Below are 21,095 nucleotides of genomic sequence, written 5' to 3' on the forward strand. Positions count from 1 at the left end.
TCCTGTTGAACAGGAAATTTTCTTGCATTTCCAAAGTGCATTTCATATTTATCCAACAGTATTGAATCCCTCAGTGTGTGGCTAATGCCAGATTATATTGAATCTGCAAGGTGCTTGCTCAAGTTCTCATTTCTACACGAATACCATAAATAGGGTTTTCAATCAGGCAGAAAGAACATATTTGTTCTTTGAATTAAACAAACGTAATTATGTAAATGTAAAAAGTAAACTTTTGCTCGTGTGGTTTGTTCAAAAACCTTCACATGACCTCCAATGTGACTTGATGTTTATCAAACAGGAGACTATTCCTCCTGTCAGTAGGAGTGCTGACATCCCCTAAGTCAGTGGTCTCAGTTTAATGTCAGACAATATTTTCACGGACCGGTCTGAACATGGCGTTTCATATTTTTTAGCTTCTGAAAAACCTAGTTTTCTTGTTAATATGCTTTTTTAAGAAATGTACTTAAAAAGAAATCTGAAATCGTTAGTAGTTTTTTTGTTTTTGATTTTTGCAGATGACAAGGATTCGGTGAAGGAAAATTGTTGAGTTGTAGAAGTTGTTTCTGATTTGTAAAAATTCAATAAAAGTGACATTACATTTGTTTTTCATAGAACACCATTATCAAATACGTTTTTTTTCTTTGTTTTTTTATTAGCTTTTTTGGTTTGTAACTTAGCAATCCGAGCAGCTGCTTAAAGTCACATGATGCGTCAAAACAGACAGATATGGAGAACAGAATCCACAAGTTTTCCAAAATAAAACTTCATTCAGTATCAGAAAATAAACAAAACGGCCCGGTAGCAAGTGGCACACGGAGCGGTAGCGGTCCGTGGCCTGGGGGTTGGGGACCACTGCCTTAAGCCACATAGGTCAAAGTCAAGATAATTTCATATAATTGTTATTAATGGCCTGGTGAAATGTATTCAACACAGATCCCATAATGCAGTGCTTCAGCTGCCCTGGTGAACACTGGCCCCTCACGATGCCGAAGAGAAAAAGTTGATTCTGCCTTTAAAAAACGATTGGAGGCAGAATAAATGTTTAGTGACATTACTGGCTAACCTGCTTTTGTGGCTGCAAAGTATGACACTTTAGGGTTTATTCCAGTTTATTCCCTCCATTCCTCCATTCCGGCTCCAGTTGTGCCGCATGTAGATGAAGACAAATAAAACAGCAGACAGGTGTCATCTCACTGATGAGCTCCTGCCGTCCATCCTGAGAATCTCCACAACACATGACCTCACACCAAACACAAAGAAACAAATGACACAGACATCCAAAAAACAGAATTTGATTTATTACTGCTGAAAAGCACACATTTGATTCATATTTCTAGGTTTTGTTGTGCAGCACATGCCTATTTCTAATTTGTGTAATTTTTATTGAGAGGAAAATCTTTTAGTTGATCGAAAATTTAAGTTTATTTTTTTATATGAAAGGACCCAAGCAATGCCAACTTTTTTTTTCTTTTAACATTTACTTTATTTTTAACTTGTATAATTTCGACAGGAAATGTTTTTTTGAAGAGACACATATAAGTTATTTAAGGTTTAATCACACCAAAACAAGCAAGTATTTATTTATGATCAGCCATGTTTATCCTTTTCGGCCCGCGACTTTCAGCGTGTTTTGGATTTTGGCCCCTGAGGAATCGAGTTTGACACCCTTTATGTAGCCATCCTTCTTATTTATTAAGAGTTAGACATGATTTATTTAGCAAAATAATCAAATAAAACATGGACAGGACTGAGTACCACCATCAAGAGAAGGAAGCTACGCTCAGTCCCAACGTGATTCGCACGTCAGGCGCATCCAGTTTAAAAAAAAAGTCAAATGCACAGACAAGATCAGAGGTCATGCAGCACGATTTGAGCGTTGGGCGTGGCCCGGCACTCTAACAGCAGCGTGTTTTGGGCATTCCAGAACGCCATAATGTTTCCAGAGTTCAAATATCATAAGTTTTTAAGAATTCACATCACATCAACTAATTAGAAACTCAATTTCGGCTTCTGACGTGTGGGTGGAGTCCATGACCAACATGAAGGGGAGAAACAAATGGTTCTTGTCATAAACTTTATATTTTTCTGGTTTCTATGGAGACAAGAAGAAGAATGTGCTTCATTTTATTTTATTTTTAATCTTTTTCCCCCCTGACTGATGCGGGACAGCAAGTAGTTAAACTGGGCCACAGAGACGGAAGTACCGCTGAAAGTGTCTGTCATTCAGATGCAGCTCCTGCAGTGGATGGTGAACCATATCGTATATGAGACATACAGAAACACGATCAATGAATGTAGTGATGAGGCTAGCTCCTCCCACACGAGTCCGAAGCATCAAGTTCATGAACAAACGTTTAGCAGTGAATTTGATGTGTGACAGACATTCAGTGTGAACGCTGCATGAGTGTTGCATCCTGCTGTTTCTCATCCTCAGCTCTGGATCGATGGTTCGTTAGCAGAGATGCTGACCTCCGACAAAGCTGGAAATTTTACTTCAGGTTTCTCTTCAAGAGGAAGAGACATCAGGAATGGTCTTTGCCAGTAATTGTCGCTAGAAATCTTTTTAGAAAAGGAAATAAAAACAGTTCTGCCTTCTACAATGAAAAATTGATTTTGTGCACAAGTGGGGAACATTTAAGACGGTTTCCAATCTTCCCAAGAGTGGATGTGGTTGCCAAAAAATGCCCCGAGGTCATACAGAGCAATCCTCCAACAGATGAGACCAAAGTGGACTTGTCTGGTCTTTGCTCAGGAAAACCAAACACTGGATTTCAGCAGAAATAACTCATTTTCTCTGTCATGTACCCTGATGGAAAGAGGAGGATTTTGGCTTGTTTTGCAGCCGTGGGACCACGGCACCTCGCTGTGACCAGTCGGCCATCTGGATACAAGAGTAATGTGTGAACCGTGGAATAACTGAAGCTTAGCTGAGAGTGAAACATGCAACAGGAAAGTTGTCAAAGCAGATCCTCCTGAGCAAAAAAAAAAAATTAAGAAAAGTGGATGTTGTTGATTAGGTAAAGTCAAGACCTTAGCTCTGTTTGCTTTCCCTAGAATTTAACTTTTAGACATTTTAAAATTTTGGGAAACTTAACAAAGCGCTGTTCAAAAAGTTTCAAAAATAGTTTTACAGGGAAAAATGGATTGAAGAGCTGTAAAGACAAAGACCATAACATGAAAATTTACTTTATGTGTCCAACATCACTAAAACCATAAATGTCACAAAGGCTGGAGTTTTGAGTGGAATTATCTGTAAGTAGAACAGATGAAAGAGTGAACAGCCTTCCAGGTTACAGCTGAGCAGCCACCTTATTTACACGTGGCTGTGCATGCCTGTGTGTGTATGCGTGCACATGGCCTGAAAGTGTGAACATCCATGCATGCGTCTCAGTATTTGGCCTCCGTGCGTGTGTTCATGTGCGATGCACCATCTGTATAGCCATGTGCAGCTGCGCTCCCTTGGAGCCCAAGACCCAAAACTCAGCTGTTACCAAGACAACCCCCCACACACCCACTACCTGGCCCACGCACACACTCACAGTCCTGCATCACCTTAAGGTCTTACGATGCAGTTGATCCTGAAGGAACAGATGGACTTGATGAAGTCAGTACCCATGCACAAAGAAAAGACAGCAACACAGAATGAAAAGCAGATGGAGAGTCTGCATTTTTGGATGATTTTCTTACTTGTGAAGTATGCGGTGTTCCGAATCGCTACAGAAATGCTCCGTGTGTTTGGTTCAGGATGCGTTTCCGTCTTTTGATCAAAACCGGTGGTTGACTGTCTCATTGTTCAGACTCATTTCAGGAATTTCTGCATGGGTATGCACAGCATGTATGCAGCACTTACGGAGCAGGAACCAAGAAGATGCCTGACCTAAAGAGGATCTCAGAAAAGATTCGGCCCGAGGATCAGTTCCAATTTGTCTTCTATTTAGGCTTAAAGCAAAACTGCTAAAAATAAATAATTAAAAATTGGTTCTTTTTCTCATACAACTGAAAGCACTAGAGTATCTTGTACATTATTGAAATGCATCACAGTGGTTTCCTTGGAGCTTCAGTGTGATTTCAAAATGGCAACAGGCGGCACTGTAAGTTAAAGCACATTTTTAAATGGTAAAGGTGGATCTACGTCTGAAGGTGGCTATAGCAGACTGCACAGTGCTCTCACCCCAAGCTATGTTCACACCAGGCATGTGACGCATGTTTTCAAACCAAGCTTTCTTAAACGCACTTTCAGCAAATGCTGTTCACGTTGGACGAGGAGGGAGGAGCTTTTTCTTTTACTGTTGACAAGCACACCATCTAGAGTTGGAAGAGGCTTGATGCAAAATGTTAAAGCGGTACAAATCTTGTCAATCTGCCTCCAGGCTTTTACTTTCACAGCTCTATTCTGATAAATGAAAGACTTGGTGTCATGTTATTCCACAATTGTTAATTATTCTCTTCCATGATCAAAATTCAAATAATTGGTCTCTAAATGAATTAAAAGGGACACCATCCATACATCACTACTAAATCAGTCTCCAATTGGTCAAAGTTTAATCTGGTTTAACTTCCAACATGTGTTCAATGGCCAAATATTTTGTACGTGGAGCCTAAAAACTGACTTAATAACTTATGTGGTGAGACGTGAACCCCAGAGGATACGTGCTTTTACATAGACTTTTTATTGGAAGTGGTCACTCGAACGCACATTGTAAAACTTTGTGGTGAGACCACTTTGTCTGGAAGTTGACATGAACTTTGGTGAAAACCACCGTGATGTACAGAAGCAACACATTTGGATGGCAGGAATGGAACCACATCATTCAGAAGCTGGATCTTCTCTGGACCGCAGAGCAAAGCTCAGCTGGATGGCAAACCCCACTGCATGATGGGAGGGAAAACAGATCACAGGAAAGTATCAGACGATAGCAATGCTGTGTTCCAGTGCTACCTTGTTGGTTTACACTGCAAACCCTTTTTTAGAAAACGCTAAAAAGCAAAAACTTGAGATGCTGTTGATCATTTTATTCTCATTTAATGTCAGTGCTGATGTTTTTACCCAGAAGATTGTTGCATCTCACTGTTACAGGTTTCTAAAAAGAACTATTTGCTTTCAACCCTTATTAAACCAACTGTAGCTATGAAGCCTGCTCTGAATACAGTAAACCCTTGTTTTTCGCGGGTGTTACGTTCCAAAAAAAACCCAGTGATAGGCAAAATCTGTGAAGTAGAAACCTTTATTATTTTTTTACAATTATTATACAATTAAATACTCTATTATATATTGAAAAGAAAGAACAAACCATTTTACAGCTCAAGCATTTGTTTCACAACTAAAAGTACTTTAAAAACGTTTTTTTCAACAAATAACTTCTGTACTGGACTGTCAAATAATCCACAAATGATTCAAATAATTTGAGCTAATGCAGACTCCATCCTTACCATGGTCTTGTTGCAGACACTTGCAGCCCTTTTTGCATCCTTATTAAAACTTATTGCTGCTGGCGGCAGTGGCTCAGGTGGTTGAGCGGGTCGTCCAATGATCGAAGGGTCAGCAGTTCGATCCCTGCTCCCCCCAGCCAACTGTCGTTGTGTCCTTGGGCAAGAAACTTAATCCTCCTGGCCTCCAGTGAGGCTCCACTGGTGTGTGAATGTGCATGAATGTCCCGGTGATGGTCAGAGGGGCCGTGGGCGCGAACTGGCAGCCACGCCTCTGTCAGTCTGCCCCAGGGCAGCTGTGGCTACAACCGTAGCTTACCATCACCAAGTATGAATGAGGAGTGAATCAATAATGGACACAATGTAAGCGCTTTGAGTGACTTGAAAAGCGCAGATAAATCCAATCCATTATTATTATTATGTTTTTTTCTTCCTTCTTTATGGAACGAAAGGAAGATTCATTAATTCCGTAATGCCGACCTACAGCCGCATAGCTTTTACCTTCCCTTCGCATGTCCAGAAGTTTAACTTTATCTGCGATAGATAGCATCTTCCGCTGCCTTTTGGGCCCTGCCGCAGGTGCTTTTGTCGGTCCACAGTGTTTTGTCGACATTATGGGTTTTAGAGAGACTCGAAATTGCAAGAGAATTTGCACGTACGTAATGTAAATTTGGCAAGCTGTTTTACGTACGTGAACATATTAAACTGCAACGTTACTGACGCGCAGGTAGAGAAGAAGCGGAGTGACTTTTTAGCCAATCAGAATGCAGAACACAATGCAAATCCGTGAAGTAGCGAAACCGTGAATAGTAAACCGAATTATAGCGAGGGATCACTGTATCAATGAATGGGCACAAATACCTTAAACATCCATTTCATTGCTGTTCAGAACACCAAATGTTAGAGAATCCTATAGGAGCCAAAAGTGATTTCATCTCAGTCCTCAAAGGTATTTGTTTTGGCTGATGTTTGGTGACCAGTGCCCGTAGATTAAAGCCCCGGATCACTTTGTCTTTAGAGAAGCTGTCTGAACTCATTAGGGAGGCTAGTTTGTCCAACCATGTGCCGTCCTCGCCGGATGTTTTTAGCCCTGCTGCACGAGGCAAGATTTAAGTGGAAAGGATGTGTGCTGTGCATTTGTTAAGTCAGTGTCACTGAAGCATGCTGCTGCCAGAATTAGACAATGTGCTTATGTAAGCCTTGCTAGAGTTTGGCCATAGCTATCAAAAGTGCTAAGATTTTTATTTTTTGCAGCAGTAGCAGCAGGAGAAGATTGCAAAAAGAGAGACACTGAGATGATTGCTTCTGATTCAGCTTTTTGGATGTGCATCATCTGACTCACCATAACAAATGAAAAACGGAAAAAGCTGTTTTCTACTTAACTTGTTTGAATTTTTTTTTTTAAATCTTGCTAAAAAGTTTTATATATTTTTTTCTTTTATTCTATTTTTTTTATCTGGAAAGTGAAAAATGTTTCATTTTAGACTTAAAATTGAAGACATTGAAGAGCTTGGGATTCGAACCCCTGACCAGGTGATTGGCAGACGGCCACTTGTTAAAGCTTGCTGTATCGGGGGGGGGTTTGTACAAGCTGACGGGAAGAATTTCTGACCAATCAGCATCAATATTCATGTCCATGTTTGTGATTGGCTGGCATTTGTGGCACATTTGTAATGTGGTACCCTGCTCGGTTTCGAGTGCAGAAAGGAGAGAAATTCTCTCAAGGGAAAATTGTTTTTATTGAATGTATTTTTCCAGTTCAAGAGTTAAATTTGGGGCCGGGCATCGCCACTAATTTCCAGAAATGATTTTATTTATCAGGGCCTGGATCAATTCAAATCACAGGACGCGGACTCTACCACAAATGGAGGAGTGTTTACATTCTGTTTTTCTTACAAATGTCATAGATACGTTTTTTTTTGCAATATTACACCTTATTCCTACCTTAAATATTTTATTTTGCCTGTACTTTCTGCTTTAGTTCAATTCCTGCACTTACCTTTGCTATAACTGCTTTCATTCAGCACATCTGTGTCTGACAGAAAAGCCTTTCAGTAGAAATTGAGGTTTGCTGCCGCTGCTCATTATGACTCTTTTTTTTTCAACTCCTGATTTGATCTTTTGAGCAAACTGAGCTTCCTGCTTGCACTGCTCTACACGCACCTCTGGATTTACAGAGAGAAGAGACGCTTCAGTTCAATAACGTCTGTTTATCCTTGGTCCCAGCGCTGAGTATGCTTAACCTGAATCCCAGATGAGTTAACACCATGTTTCCTTTGACAATGAGCAGCAGATGCAGTGATGTTTACAGTTAAACATCAAACATGACGAAACACAAATCATGAAAAATGCTATGAGAAGGACTTTCCAGTCAGAACTCAAGAATGGAATGAGAACTGCGTGGGGACATATACAACTGATGAAACGAATATTTCCTAACACACAAAAGGACAATTACAGACAGTTCTGGTGGGAAATAATCGACTGTATTTTGAGTAACCAGAGGAGCAAGCAGGGAACCCCAAAAACTGAAAAATGACTTAAAGAGCAACACGGCTTTGACTTAGAAGTGGTTCAGATCAGAGGAATACGACTGATTTCTGTGAATTTCCAATGAAGGAATTCAATGAAGCGTGGGTTTTTGTGTTCTTAGCATAGTTTATTGTACTTCCTCTGTGGTTTTATCGTGATTCATCTGTGAAACAATTTCACGTAAAGAACCACAACTTTTTTTATTGTTGTCCACATATATTCACATATGACCAGCTGTCATCCGTGAACGATGCCCAAATTGTACGCAGCAACAGTGTGACACAGCCTCAAGATGAGCATGTGCTTTAATAGGTTTGCACCCATCATTTGCTTCATCCTCCAAGTTTTCCGTTATACAATAAAACTGCTCATCTGATAATTGTGATATTTGTTGCTTAAAAATGTCAACATTGTTGTTTTGTGTTTAACATTGCAAAAAAAATCTCATTAAATTGTTTAATTGCATTTAATGTTATTAAAAGAGTTCAACAATTCAGTCCGATTGTTTGCCCTCTCCCCACATTTTCAAAAACCTCACCGCTTTGCAAAACCTTTGGAGACCCCTGATTTATGCTTTCAAAGGGAATCAGCTGATTTTGTGATGGAGAAAAGTTGCTTTTGCACCGATATGCAACACTTCATAGACGTTAACGTGTTGCACATCAGCGCAAAGCTTTTTTTCTCAGCTTCAGAATTCGTCAGAATTACATTAATTACAGTTGATGAGTTGCAGTAATTCAAAAGACATCAACTCTGGAGCTAAAATTCCAATGTTAAAGGGTTAAAAAGCTGCTCATATATAAACAAATTTGATTTGACAATCATTTACCTTGTGAAAGACAGAGATTGCTCAAACATTACACTGCAAAAAAAAACAAAATCCCTCTCCACAGAAAAGAAACCCTCTGCAGAAAACTTTTAAAGACATTTAAAGTAAAAAGGTGGCGAAGTGTCTTTTTCAGTGTCCTATAAACAGCTGCTGCTGGAGCCACACGTTCAACAAGCGATGAACGTTCATGAAGTCTCAGGTCTGGCAGTTTTACCCACACAAACGCACTCTTCTTCCACACCAACAAACTCGATGGTTTTAATCACCATAACATGCTGAGAACACAAACACACCCTCGAGGTGCTAATCAATTACTGCTGGCCTCACAATCACGCACCCACAAACACACAATCAAGCTAAAGTAGTTTCACTCCAGCGCAATTTTTTCTAAAGCTATTTCTGAATGGTGTGTGCGTCAGTGTGTGATTGTGTGATTGTGCCCCTTTCGGCATAAATGGTTTCCTGACATGCGAGCTCACCAACACACACAACTTTCTTCTTTTTAACTAGTTTAAAAATGATAATTTTCAGACTGACAGGCACAGAAGAGGCCTGTCTCCTCTGTGCCAGCTCTATCAATCAAAATAAGGTGAGCCGTGACACCAAACCTGAAGCTAGCTCCACATTTGCATACCCAAACAAAAGGACTGTTTATTTAAGCGCTGGGTCCACACGCTCTTATCCTCTGCTGCACTCACACAAATTACACTGATGTCACTTAGAAAAGTTTCAGACCAGTATGTTTGCATGAATGTTCAGTTCAAGAGCTCTCTGGGGTCGCTCGTTGACTTTTGATAGAGCTGTGATTACAACAAAACCAGTCCTGTGATAATTATCTGCTAGTTTGCTAACTAACGAGGTGTTTAGGAGAATGCTCGTTAATTCTCCATCAACACTCATGGCTGTAATGACAGTGTGGGGTCTGTGGGAGGGCTGACATGGCCCATGTGTACGTGTCAGTGTTTTTGTCAGACTGTTGGCGTACTGGTGATAACCCTGTTGATGGGAAACGTTTGAGGCATTTTTTTTCAATTTCTCTTTAAAGACCCTTTCGGATAAAAATTATATTTTTGGTGTTTTTATCGTGTTCTTGTGGCATTCTTCCGATGATGGAGGACATATATGAAGAAACTAAAAACATCATTTCTGAATTTCAAATTGTTGTAAAATTAGAGGCAGACGAAAAAGGCCATTTGAAGAAGAAAAGCATTTGTGATGTTGGCTGAATTCTTCCCCTACCCTCACGTCTTCTCCATACCTCTACATTTAGCCCTCCAAGCTGAGAGTAATGAAAAAATAGTGTCTTTAACGATGAATTCTTAGTAAACCTCTGCCGCTCTGCAAAGACTACGTTCTAGAAAACTACGTTTTTTCTAAATTTTGCCCCAAAAACTCGCATACTTATGATTGAAAGACGACTGGAAACGGTTTTAATATAGCTAACTAGAGGGGGTCTTTGAGCACTGAAGTTTCATCAAAACCTTGCGACAGATTGGCAACCTGTCCAGGATGTCCGCTAATTTTGTCCGTAAGTGGCTGGGATAGGCTCCGGCAGACGTTCTTAGCCCTCTAGCTTCATGCGTTTTCTTACAACAACTTTGATCCAAGAGGAACTTCTTGAAGCTGTGAATTGTTTGAATTCGTCTGATAATTTGCAATGGAAATGTTGCGATGCTGTTTGCAGCTTTGATCTGCAATAAAGAATGTATTGTTCCATCACTCTTTTGCAGATTTTACAAAAATGTCTGTTTGATATAAAAGAATCTAACTTACAAACTGTCAAAAAAATAAACTCCACAGCCGTGTTGGTATTGTGTAACCCTTGTGCTATCCTAGATACTTTAACATTGGGAGTTGGGTCATCTAGACCCACTAGACAGTGCGCTGAACTTTTTTCTTCAATGATTTGCGATCTTCACTGGTCTCCATGGATCACATGAAATCCTCTTCACTTTTATCCACGTTTGTCATGGTAGGGAGAACATGTGAATGTAAGGATCGGGTCATCTGAACCCTATAGGATATCACAAGGGTTAAAGCAAAATGAAGGACTGTGAGTGTTCCTGTGTGATTTCCAACAAAGGAGTCCCTTTTGATATAATGCCGCACAAAGTTTTAGTATTTTTACAGGAAGTTCCCTGTGTGTGAAAAGTACCAAAAGTACACAGCTGCCATGGGCAGGTTTGAAAGTGGGCACAATGTGAAAAAACAGAGAAGCACAGTTTTAACACCTGAAAATTACATCAAATCTGCACAGTTTGTTGGAATAAAATGTAAAAATTGGAATTTTTTTTTACTTGTCCTGTTCAACAGCTGAGCAAACAGATGAGTTCTGAAAGCCTTTTGTGTTGGACATATTTTACTTTTTTACAACAGTGGTTATGAATCTTTTGACACACTAGATATATTTGATTTAACGCCATTTGTAATTTAGGCTAAACTTTATTCATCTCACCAGACGGAAAAGAAAAGAAGGGGAAAAGAGAGAGGGATGCCAAAGAAGGGGGGGTAGGAGGGTGATTATAGAAGGGGGGGGGGGGGTAAAACCATGAAGCACCTACAGACACCTACAGACAAGTCCACATGTACACAATACAACTGATGTTCACACACACATACTTATGCATTCAGACCAATACATGTAAAACCTTTCATTCAGTCACGCAAACTATTTGTGCAAAGGTGAGATAACACCTGTGCTCAAGTGAGTGTTTATGTTCTTCTGAGGTGGATGATGGAATGTAAAAAGAAAGAGGGATAGTTGTGTTTTATTTATTGATTTGATAATTTATGAAAGTTCTTAACCTCAACTGTCCTTAAAATTTTAAGTAAAAACTAAAGAGACCCCATTCAGGTACTTTGTGGTACTCCTTTTTACTCTTGCTCATATTCAGGACAGTCGTCTGACTTGACATCCATAAAAAGAATTCATTTGATGTGTTTTCTAGTTTTACTTTTACCTTTCAGTTGACATTTTTGAACACCTGGTTGTTTTCTCCCTCATACTGGTCTCTAACAGGGCTGTGTTGTGTGTTTCAGGTATGCCACTCAGCTTGGACTGCAGGGCCTTTTTCGGCTACAGCGGCGAAAACAGGAGGCCAATCATCTACTGGATGAAAGGAGAGAAGTTTGTGGAGGAACTCGCGGGACACATCAAAGAAAGTGAATTTAGGTACGAGCATTAGCCACAAGTGAAATCTGTTTTCCAGAGGGAAGCCGGAACCCCAGGAGACTTTTAAAGTCTTATGCACCTGAATGGGGAATGCTGGTTTTTGTGTTGTTTGGGCCCCATGATGCGTCATAGAGCGGAGTGGTTGCATCTTAAGGGGAGCGCAGGTGAGTCTTTCAGTTTGAGACTCGTACCTTAAGGGAGGTCATGAAAATGGACTGTAGCATTGTCGTGCATGTGGTGAGTGTCTATACAGGTAATGCTGTCATTCGATTGCAACACTCTAGTCTTTAGTAAGGCGTTAGTACTGGCCCTTTAGTCATCGTGCGTGAATGCTGCCCATAAACGTACACAAACTGCACACTTTTTGTCTAATTTCCTCATAAAAAGTCAGGCTGCACACGGGGAGAGCGCACTTATCACGTGAACAGCACTAACGGACTCCTTGCAAAGTGCCTAGGATTTGGGTAAAAAATTCCTGCGTCTCTCCTACTGCATCTTTACTTACTCTCATAGGTGTTTGCTTCAACCTGTAGCACGCCCGTAAAAAGAATTTGCATGAACCTTTTTGCTCTACAGGTTCACAGAGGGGTCTACAATCTTGATATATTGCGTGAGCCAGCCTCCCTGCCCCGAACAAACGTTGTCGCTGTAAATGAGACATTTTTCTCAATCAACCTACCTGGATGAACAAAGGTTCAACAACCAGTTTGCCTGTATTTTGCCCACAGACCTATAAGAGTGTCTTAAGCTACATTCTCACCACTCTCTGGAACCTCCGTTCAAAACTCTTGCATTCACACGTAGCCACACGCATTTCTTAGATTGTGTTTGGGCTCTATACGTACAAAACGTGCATCCATTAAACGCGTGTTGAAAGTTAAATAAGGTCAAACTTTGACCAATCAGGGACTTGAAATTAGGAGTGATGTGTGGACGCCGCCCTTTTTAATTCAATTTAATAAATGCTGTTTGCACATTGATCATTGATCAAATTAATAATTACAGTTTGTGCCCGGGTATAAACATATGACACTAAGTCTTTCGTATGTATCAGAGTAAACCTGTGAAAGATAAAGCCTGGAGCAAGATTCACGGGATTTACTCGGCTTTGACATTTCTCACCAAACCTCTTCCAGCTGTAGGTGTCAGACATGGATTAGTAAATAATGCCAAAAGAAAAAAGTCCTTACCTTCTTGTCCAGTGTGAACACAATGAGCTAAATGCACGCTTAAACTTGAACACGTGCCCGGTGTGTCTTAAGGCTTAAGCGATGTGGACTCACGTTTTGATCGCTCATCTTCTGCAGAACTGTCTCAGTTCCATTTCTTCTGGTTTAGATCTTTATATTCATAATTAATTTCTGAAAAGACTTGACTCCAGCTTTACACTTCACACTGTCAGGATCTAATTTCCTCTCTTATGATTTATGACTGGTTGAGGGTTCTCTGACAGGGCTCTTCTCCATTTACCTGGAAATTATTAATTCTAATAATAAAGTTAAATTAAATTCCTCTTCTCCCCTGTTGGGCCCAATTACATTGAACTCTTTGGGGAGAGGCTTAGCTGTCTGTGGGGCATCAAATATCATTAGAACAACCTGCTGCATCACCATGGTAACCACTTGAACATTTACAATGTCACTCATGCTCAGGATTGCATTCATTAGGAGGAAAAGGGTTTAGTATTTGTTTTAAAAGTCCTTTGAGACCTTGGGTGAAGTAACCCGTCTGTACTAACTAATAAGAAGCATTTTTTTTTCATGTCCGCACATTTTTCTGCTGAGCAGTAAAATCTGTGTACTGGGGGGATCGTACATCGCAGCCAAAAAAAACAGAAACTTTTCAAATTCTGTCAAATGTAACCTGAAGCCTCCAGCGCGGAGGGTTTGTCAGACGGAGCCTGGAGCCGGCTCTGGCATTGTGAGGCTTTTCAGAGCACAGTTTCAGCCACCACCCACTGCCAGCTGAAAAATGTCATAAACTAACAAAAGATGCTAACCATAGCACCACTCCAACCCTGCACTCCAGATCCTGAACACTCTACAAAGGAAGTTCTGCTGCAGAAACTTGTTTTTCTGGTTTCTAGGTTTTGCAATCTTCCACAACAATCAGATGATGTAAAAAGATTACCTTTACCTCTCACCTGTTATCTAGAATTGAAACCAAAATTTAAATACACACATAAATACACACATATGCTTTTTTTTTCTCACCATCAGACATGAAATAAAAGTAAGTTTAAGGATTACAATGATCACAATTATTTCTATTTGCCAAATGTCAGAATAATGAGACTACGTCTTTTAAGACAGTATCTTGTTACTTTTATCAAAGTCAAAATTATCCATAGGCTTAGATCAATATACCTTTAAACAATTAGGGAAACCTCAGTTGATGATGTCATCTCTTTGGAAGTTTCTGATACGTTTATTGACAGCATTTGTGCTAATTAGAAACACACCGGTGGATATATATTAGGGTGCATTTGAAACACGCTTGCATGTAAAAAAATTATGGGACAATCGAAAGAAATGAGTCAAGGTATGAGGAAGACAATTGTGGATTTGCACAAGTCTGGTTCATCCTTGAATGCAATTTACTGATGCCTGAAGGTTCACCTGTTAAGACAATTTTACGAAAGTATAAACATATCATAGGAACATCCAGCCATTGTATCGCTCAGGAAGGAGACGGGTTCTGTGTCCCAGAGATAACCGTACTTTGGTCCGATATGTCCAGAACATCCAAGGATGAAGGCAAAAGATGTTGTGAAGATGCTGGCTGAAGATGGTAAGAATTGTGTCATTATCAACAGTGAAACGAGTTCTGTACAGACACGAGCTGAAAGGCTACTCTGCCCGGAAGAAGCCATTACTCAAAAAAAAAAACATTAAAAAGCCAGATTAAAGTTTGCTAATGCACAGAAGGATAAAAGACTAAATTAAAATGGAACTGTTTGGCAACAATGACCTTTATTATGTTTGGAGGTAAAACGGGTAAGCCTGCAGGCTGCGGAACACTATCTCAACTGTAAAACATGGGGGTGGTCGCATCATGTTGTGGGGTCATTTTGGTGCTGGGGGGACTGGTGTACTTCACAAAACAGATGGCATCATGAGGAAAGAACAGTATGTGGAAATATTGAAGCAACATCTGAAGACCCAGCCAGAAGGTTGAAGGTTGGGACAAATAGATCTTCTGAATGGACAATGACCCAAAGCATACTGCCAAACTGGTGACAAAGTGGCCTAAGGATAACAAAGTCAGTGTTTTAGAGCGGCTATCACAGAGCCTGGATCTAAATCCTGTTGAACATTTATGGTCAGAGCTGAAAAGCAGTGTACATGCAAGGCGACCAACAAACTTGGCTCAGTTACACCAGTTCTGTCAGGAGGAATGAGCCAAAAGTCCTACCAAACCCTGTGAGAAGCTTGTGGAAGAATATCCAAGAAGTTTGACCAAGGTACTACAGTTTCAAGACAAAACATACTAATAAAATATATGTAAATTTTAAACTTTGATTAAAAAGAAACTTGTTTAAAATAAAACATAGTCTCATTATTTTGACATTTAGCAAAATAAATTAATTTTGTTAATGGTAATTGACCTAAAACAGGAAAATTACTTTAAATTTACTTTTATTTCATGTCTGACGGTGAGAAAAATGCACAGGTGTGTGTTTATGTGGTGTATGTAAACTTCTGGTTTCAACTGTATAAATGCATGAAATCAAAAGTCAAAAGAGCCAAAGATTTTGAGAAGAGCACATGCAGGATCTGCCTGACTTTCATGGAATTCACTCTTTGAGGCAAAAAAATAAACAACCTCATAAAAGTTTACTCAGAAATGTTCAGTCAGGCTTTACCAGTTTAAAGAAAAATTGAATATGGCATAATATTTACTCTAAAGAGCATCTTTACAAGGTTGTTCATATCAGACTGTGAAGGACTCCAGCTACAACCATCCTCTAACCTTCTGCCAAGGCTGGTGAAATCCCACTCTGGAGATTTTTACATAATCCCACGGAAAAGCATCAAAATATAGTGACGTTTCCCTAATTTCTCATTACGTAGCTTCACCTTAACATCAACTGGAAACAAATAATAAAACAAAATTATATTTTAATATTCCAAAAAAAATTCTAGAAACTAAAACAAACAAACAAAGAAATTGGTGGTGGTGGTGGGGGGGGGGATGTAATTCCATCTTTATTTTGTTTCACTTTACTTTTAGAAATGTGTTTTGTTTTTAATTTCAAAATAAAAAATGATGTAAATATGAGCAAACATGAAGTAATTTCAAGTGACAGACAAAACCCAAAATGTAAAAGTAGAAGAAAAATCTGAAATCACTTTAAGACTTGTACATTCACGACTGAGAATTGTGTTACGCTGAAACACAGCAACAAGATGTGCACAACTTAACCAGCTTAGTTTGTGTCTTTCTAAAAATCTCTCGGGATTCGTGCATCACCTTCACAAACACCTAAAAACACGCCTCCAGGGGAAGCTGCTGGAAAATAATTTGACATTTTTGCATTAACAGCTATTGCAAGGTTGCCTTCTTTTTCTGCTTCTATTTCCAGCCTTCCAGTTTTTGAGTCATCCCTCTACCTCCCAGCAACAGTGTGTACAAAAAGACATGAATGTAAAGTTTTTCTTGCAAGGATTCTGCCTTTTCCTCTTTAATGATCAACTGCTCAACACCTCATAGCATCTGAAGGGGAATTCTCAGAAACTACAATAATAAAAATGAGACAGATTTCACATAATTTAAATCCTTCCCTCAATCTAATTTCACAGGAAGGTCAGAGATCAGTCAGCAGCTGAAGCTCTGAAGCTGGGGGAGCTTCAGTGTCTTTGCTGTTGGACATCTCAATAGAACAGCTCATCCACAACTTCAACAGAAGACTTTTGCCTTCAGGGTGGTATCCATGACCGCTAAGCTACTTAGCGGCCTTTGAAAGCGTGCGCCGGCGGGAAAACGTCCAGATAAAGAGGCCAGCAGTGGGAGTGTTTAAAGTTGAAGCTAATCATTGCCTTTGGTGTTAAATTAACCTTTACCTGATGAGTTCTGTATCCTCCTGTTGGGTCCACAGAACCCCTTTGATCTAATCAAAGATTGAACAATCATCCTGCAGCAGGCGGCGTCCTGCTGCGATGTGCGTTAATCTGTCTGCTATAGGATCCTTCTTCTAGTCCGACCACAGCTCTGATCTGAGGACATTTTCCATCTCTGCTTGGAAAAGATTCTGTCCTGATTATGCCTCCCTGATTGTGTGAATACCTGTAATTACCAATTTTGGACAGAGGTATTGGCATCTCAATCTCGTCACGATCACAAACCTGAGCCTTATTTTGAAGGGCAGCTTTTGGAGGGCCCTTCATCTCAAATCATACATCTTTCTTGAAGAATGCAAATACCTATTTTAAATAATTTAGGGCTTTGGACTGAAAATATGCATGAAGCCCAGTCAACACAGGGAGCTGAATCCTGCGTTTCTATCCAGCGGTTGGCAGACCGCAGCATCAACTGCCATCCAGCTACTTTCCATTTCTGCAACTCAGCTTTCATAGTTCACGGTTCGCCAATATGCGGTGAATTTGTAATTACCGGATTTTCACTTAAGCCAGTGCTTTATTCATGTGTTCACTTGAAGGAAATGTTATAGGGGTACTGATGTGGAGGAACAGCTTCATCCAGCCAAGTCATCTGAGATGGGCAATTTCAAGTAAGTTTCCAAGTTTTTCTTTACATGGAAGAGTGTAAAGAAAATAAAACAGCAGCCCACAGCATATTGGATAGTAAGGTATTTTTTTTTAAAGATATTTTTCCCTAACTCATTTTTAGATCCTTTTTTCCTATTTCATAGTTATTAAATACAAATTTCCAACTAAAAGTACCTTTTCCTTCAAACTCCTTTTCCCTTTCTATTTTTCTCTTTGCAGCTAGTCTTTTTAAACATTTGTTTTTCATTTTTAGAATTCATTTTTCTCTGAACAATGTGTAAGCTCTTTAAGCTGTTTGTGTTTTGGAGTCGCCTGGAGCTGGTTAGGAGGGTTCTTGGATGAAAAAAGTTGAGAATCACCATTTTTAAGTATTCCAGAGGTGTTTTTTTCTAAATTGTTTGTTGGAGAAAACTTATATAAGGGTTTTTTTGTCTCTGCTGGTTCTTTATTTAAATTTGATTTCATAAAAGGATAAATTATTGGACAGGCTTGACTGAAAAAGAAAGAGGGAAATGAAGCTGTTGACCTGTCAACTTTAGTATCATTCTACCTTTAAGCTCCACCAAACGACCCTAAAAAGCCCCTTTGGCAGCGATTTAGTGGTAGATTTCCCAGAGTCTTCATTTCACATTGCATGTTGGTTTGAAGATGGTAAACTAACTGCAATAAAACAGGATGTCACGACCTTTACTGTAAACTGAACTTCCTCTTCTTTATGACCTGATGGTTTGGCTGAAGGAGTCAGAGGAAGTTTGAGAAGAACAGCGGTAATAAGGTGTGTAGGTCATTTAGAAAAGTCTCTTTTAGAACTAATTGGTTTTCAGTGCGACTTTTACCTTAAACTGTGGCCTCTGAGCTACGTCCATGTTCTTAAGACACTTAAGGTCAATAGTCCAGACCAACAGAGAGTGTGGGAAAGAGGTGAAAAAGATGGTGTCCGCAGGTGGAGGAAGACTGTGGTGAGATGAAGACGTTGAGGTTCTCTGATGACTCCATCAGAGAAACAGCTCATGTTACTTTGAGGATTAAGGTAAAGAAAGAAGGTGCATGTTCCCATGCTGTCCTAGTCACATGCACCTACACGGGATTTGACGTGTACAGGTGGTTTGAGTTGTTCAGGCCTGTCGTAGAAAGGAGTGGCCACATCTTAAAGGGAGTCCAGGTGTGGTCTTACGGTTCTATTGAAGCTAATATGGAATGCGTCATACTTGTGCGAGTGGTAAGCGTGTTATGAAGTATTTGTAAGGACAATGTAAGTTGCTGGAACTTCTGAGGCGTGATGCCTTCTGAACGCCTTCTGAGGCGTTCTCTGGCAGGTGATGCTGCCATACGCCGCCCTCTATGCAGCACTAAAGCTGTTATTAAGGTGCACACACGTGCTGCATGTACTGTGTGTGCTTGTAGGACACCCGTAGGATGTCCTCATTTCTAATAGTCAGGCTCCTCACAAGAAGCGTGTAGTTATCACGTTAACAGCACTGTGTGCTAATGGCAAGGGGATTGAAAATTGAAAAATCCATACGAGACATCTGTGTTGCACCTACTTCTCTGTTATGTGGTGTTTAACTGTTCACTATGATCTGTTGCAGCATACCCATTAAAATAAAAGTGTGCATGAACCTTTTCGCTCTACAGGCTCAACGAGCGATCTACGACCTTGATATTTGGTGCGGGCCAGCTGAATCACCCATGCCAGTTTGCCCATTTCTCGCTCATAGAAAAGCCCAGATTTACCAGTAAGGACAGTTGTGACTAAGGCATTATACACATGGTAAATGGAGATCCCAACCATGAAGCGCTCAAGATGTAATCTCAGAGTAACCCAAGAAGACTTAGATTGCAGAGAAACGGAGGAAAACGAGACAAGTAAGAGAGAATAGAGAGCAAGTGTGGGGTGAAAGTGAAGGTGATAAAGAGGCGAGAGGCTGAGATGAGTTTTAAAATGAAGGTTTTAGTGAGTTGGTGTCATAGACAGTGAGTGGACACACTACAAGCACACACTAAAGAAAAAATTCACTGCATGACAAGTTCCAAGAGAAAATGATCTTAGAACAGAAATCCCTTAAATCAGTGCAGATAAAAATAAATGTATTATAAAATGATAAATTATAACAAAAATACAAATAAAAGAGATTCAAAAAGAAATTTAGCTAAATTATATATAAATGTTTATTTTTTTAGGTAAAAGGTAGCTTTAAGATCAGACCTGGGTCTCTACAGAATGATGTCCTCAGATTCTCAGAGAACCTGTTCCACATACAGGTTAGACCAATCAAGGCCTCCATCTGGTCTCCACTTTTCATTCATCTTGAAGAGCTGCCTCAAGGACCTGCAGGGAGATTCATCTGCTCAGAGTAAATCTGAGATACAAGTCTGTCCAAAAGATCCATGAATACCAGCAAGAGAACCCTTGAATCCATCCTGACGTTGATGGGGAGCTGGTGCAAACGTTTGATTCTCTCACTCTGGTCTTAATTATTAACTTTATTTAAACTCTGCGTTGGAAGACAGGAAATAAGAGCAGTGCAGCGTTCCCTGCAGCAGGTACAAATTACCGTCCTCATTGTCTGAAGAGGGACGAGCTCTTGCTCAAACAAAGTGGAGCAGTTTAAAGCTGGCGGTACACTTCAGGTCATTATATGACCCTTAGAGGAACACTCAGTCACGCAAACAAGGAAAAACACACATAAAACATTGAAAATACTGCAAATGAGAAACAAAGCTTAAACATGTTTCAACTAAAAAACATAAACCTGTCCTGTGTTCAAATTTGTGCTCAGCTGAAGGGTTTTTACATTTTCATGCTTTACTTGTTTGACTGTTTAGTGTGGCGTGGAATGGGATGGAGTGGTTTGGGATTATATAGAATAGAATAGAATAGAATAGAATAGAATAGAATAGAATAGAATAGAATAGAATAGAATAGAATAGAATAGAATAGAATAGATGAAAAATTATGTAATGGTTCTGGATGGAATGGCATTGAATGGTTTAAAATAAATAAAATGGAATGGTTTGGGATGATTTTCAGGAGTTTAAATTTAAAGAAATTGTTCAATGTAATTAGATGGGATCCAATGGGTAAAGTGGAATAGAATGGAATGGAATGGTGTGGGATTAGATGGGATGGTTCATAAAATCTGGACTGGAGGTTATCAACCTTTGGCACCGACCAAACCCTGCAGTGCTTGTTTTCTGCAATACGTCCTTTTCAAAAATAATAAAACATAATTGTTGAAGACGGTGTACAGTGACTGAATGGTTCCTCACTTCTGAATTGACCCTGATCTAAAGACACAAAACATTCTCTGCTCAGGAATATTAACAACAATCATGAATTTGGATGCTCATGCCTGGTTTTGTTCTTTTGCTTCAGTGATAAAGAAAACATTACCAAAAAGAGGAC

At 39.8% G+C, this 21,095-nt stretch overlaps 1 protein-coding gene across 1 annotated transcript in view; it reads left to right on the plus strand.

Moving 5' to 3' along the window:
- The window catches only part of LOC101155858 (X-linked interleukin-1 receptor accessory protein-like 2), a 403,702-nt gene that overhangs the window by 350,787 nt on the left and 31,820 nt on the right, over positions 1-21,095 (plus strand). The window contains exon 8 of the mRNA XM_020706755.2: positions 11,828-11,960. Within this exon, the coding sequence (XP_020562414.1) occupies positions 11,828-11,960 (133 nt within the window). The remainder of the gene's footprint in view (positions 1-11,827; positions 11,961-21,095) is intronic.

This window comes from Oryzias latipes, chromosome 10, assembly GCF_002234675.1.
Source record: "Oryzias latipes chromosome 10, ASM223467v1".
NCBI classification, from domain to species: domain Eukaryota; kingdom Metazoa; phylum Chordata; class Actinopteri; order Beloniformes; family Adrianichthyidae; genus Oryzias; species Oryzias latipes.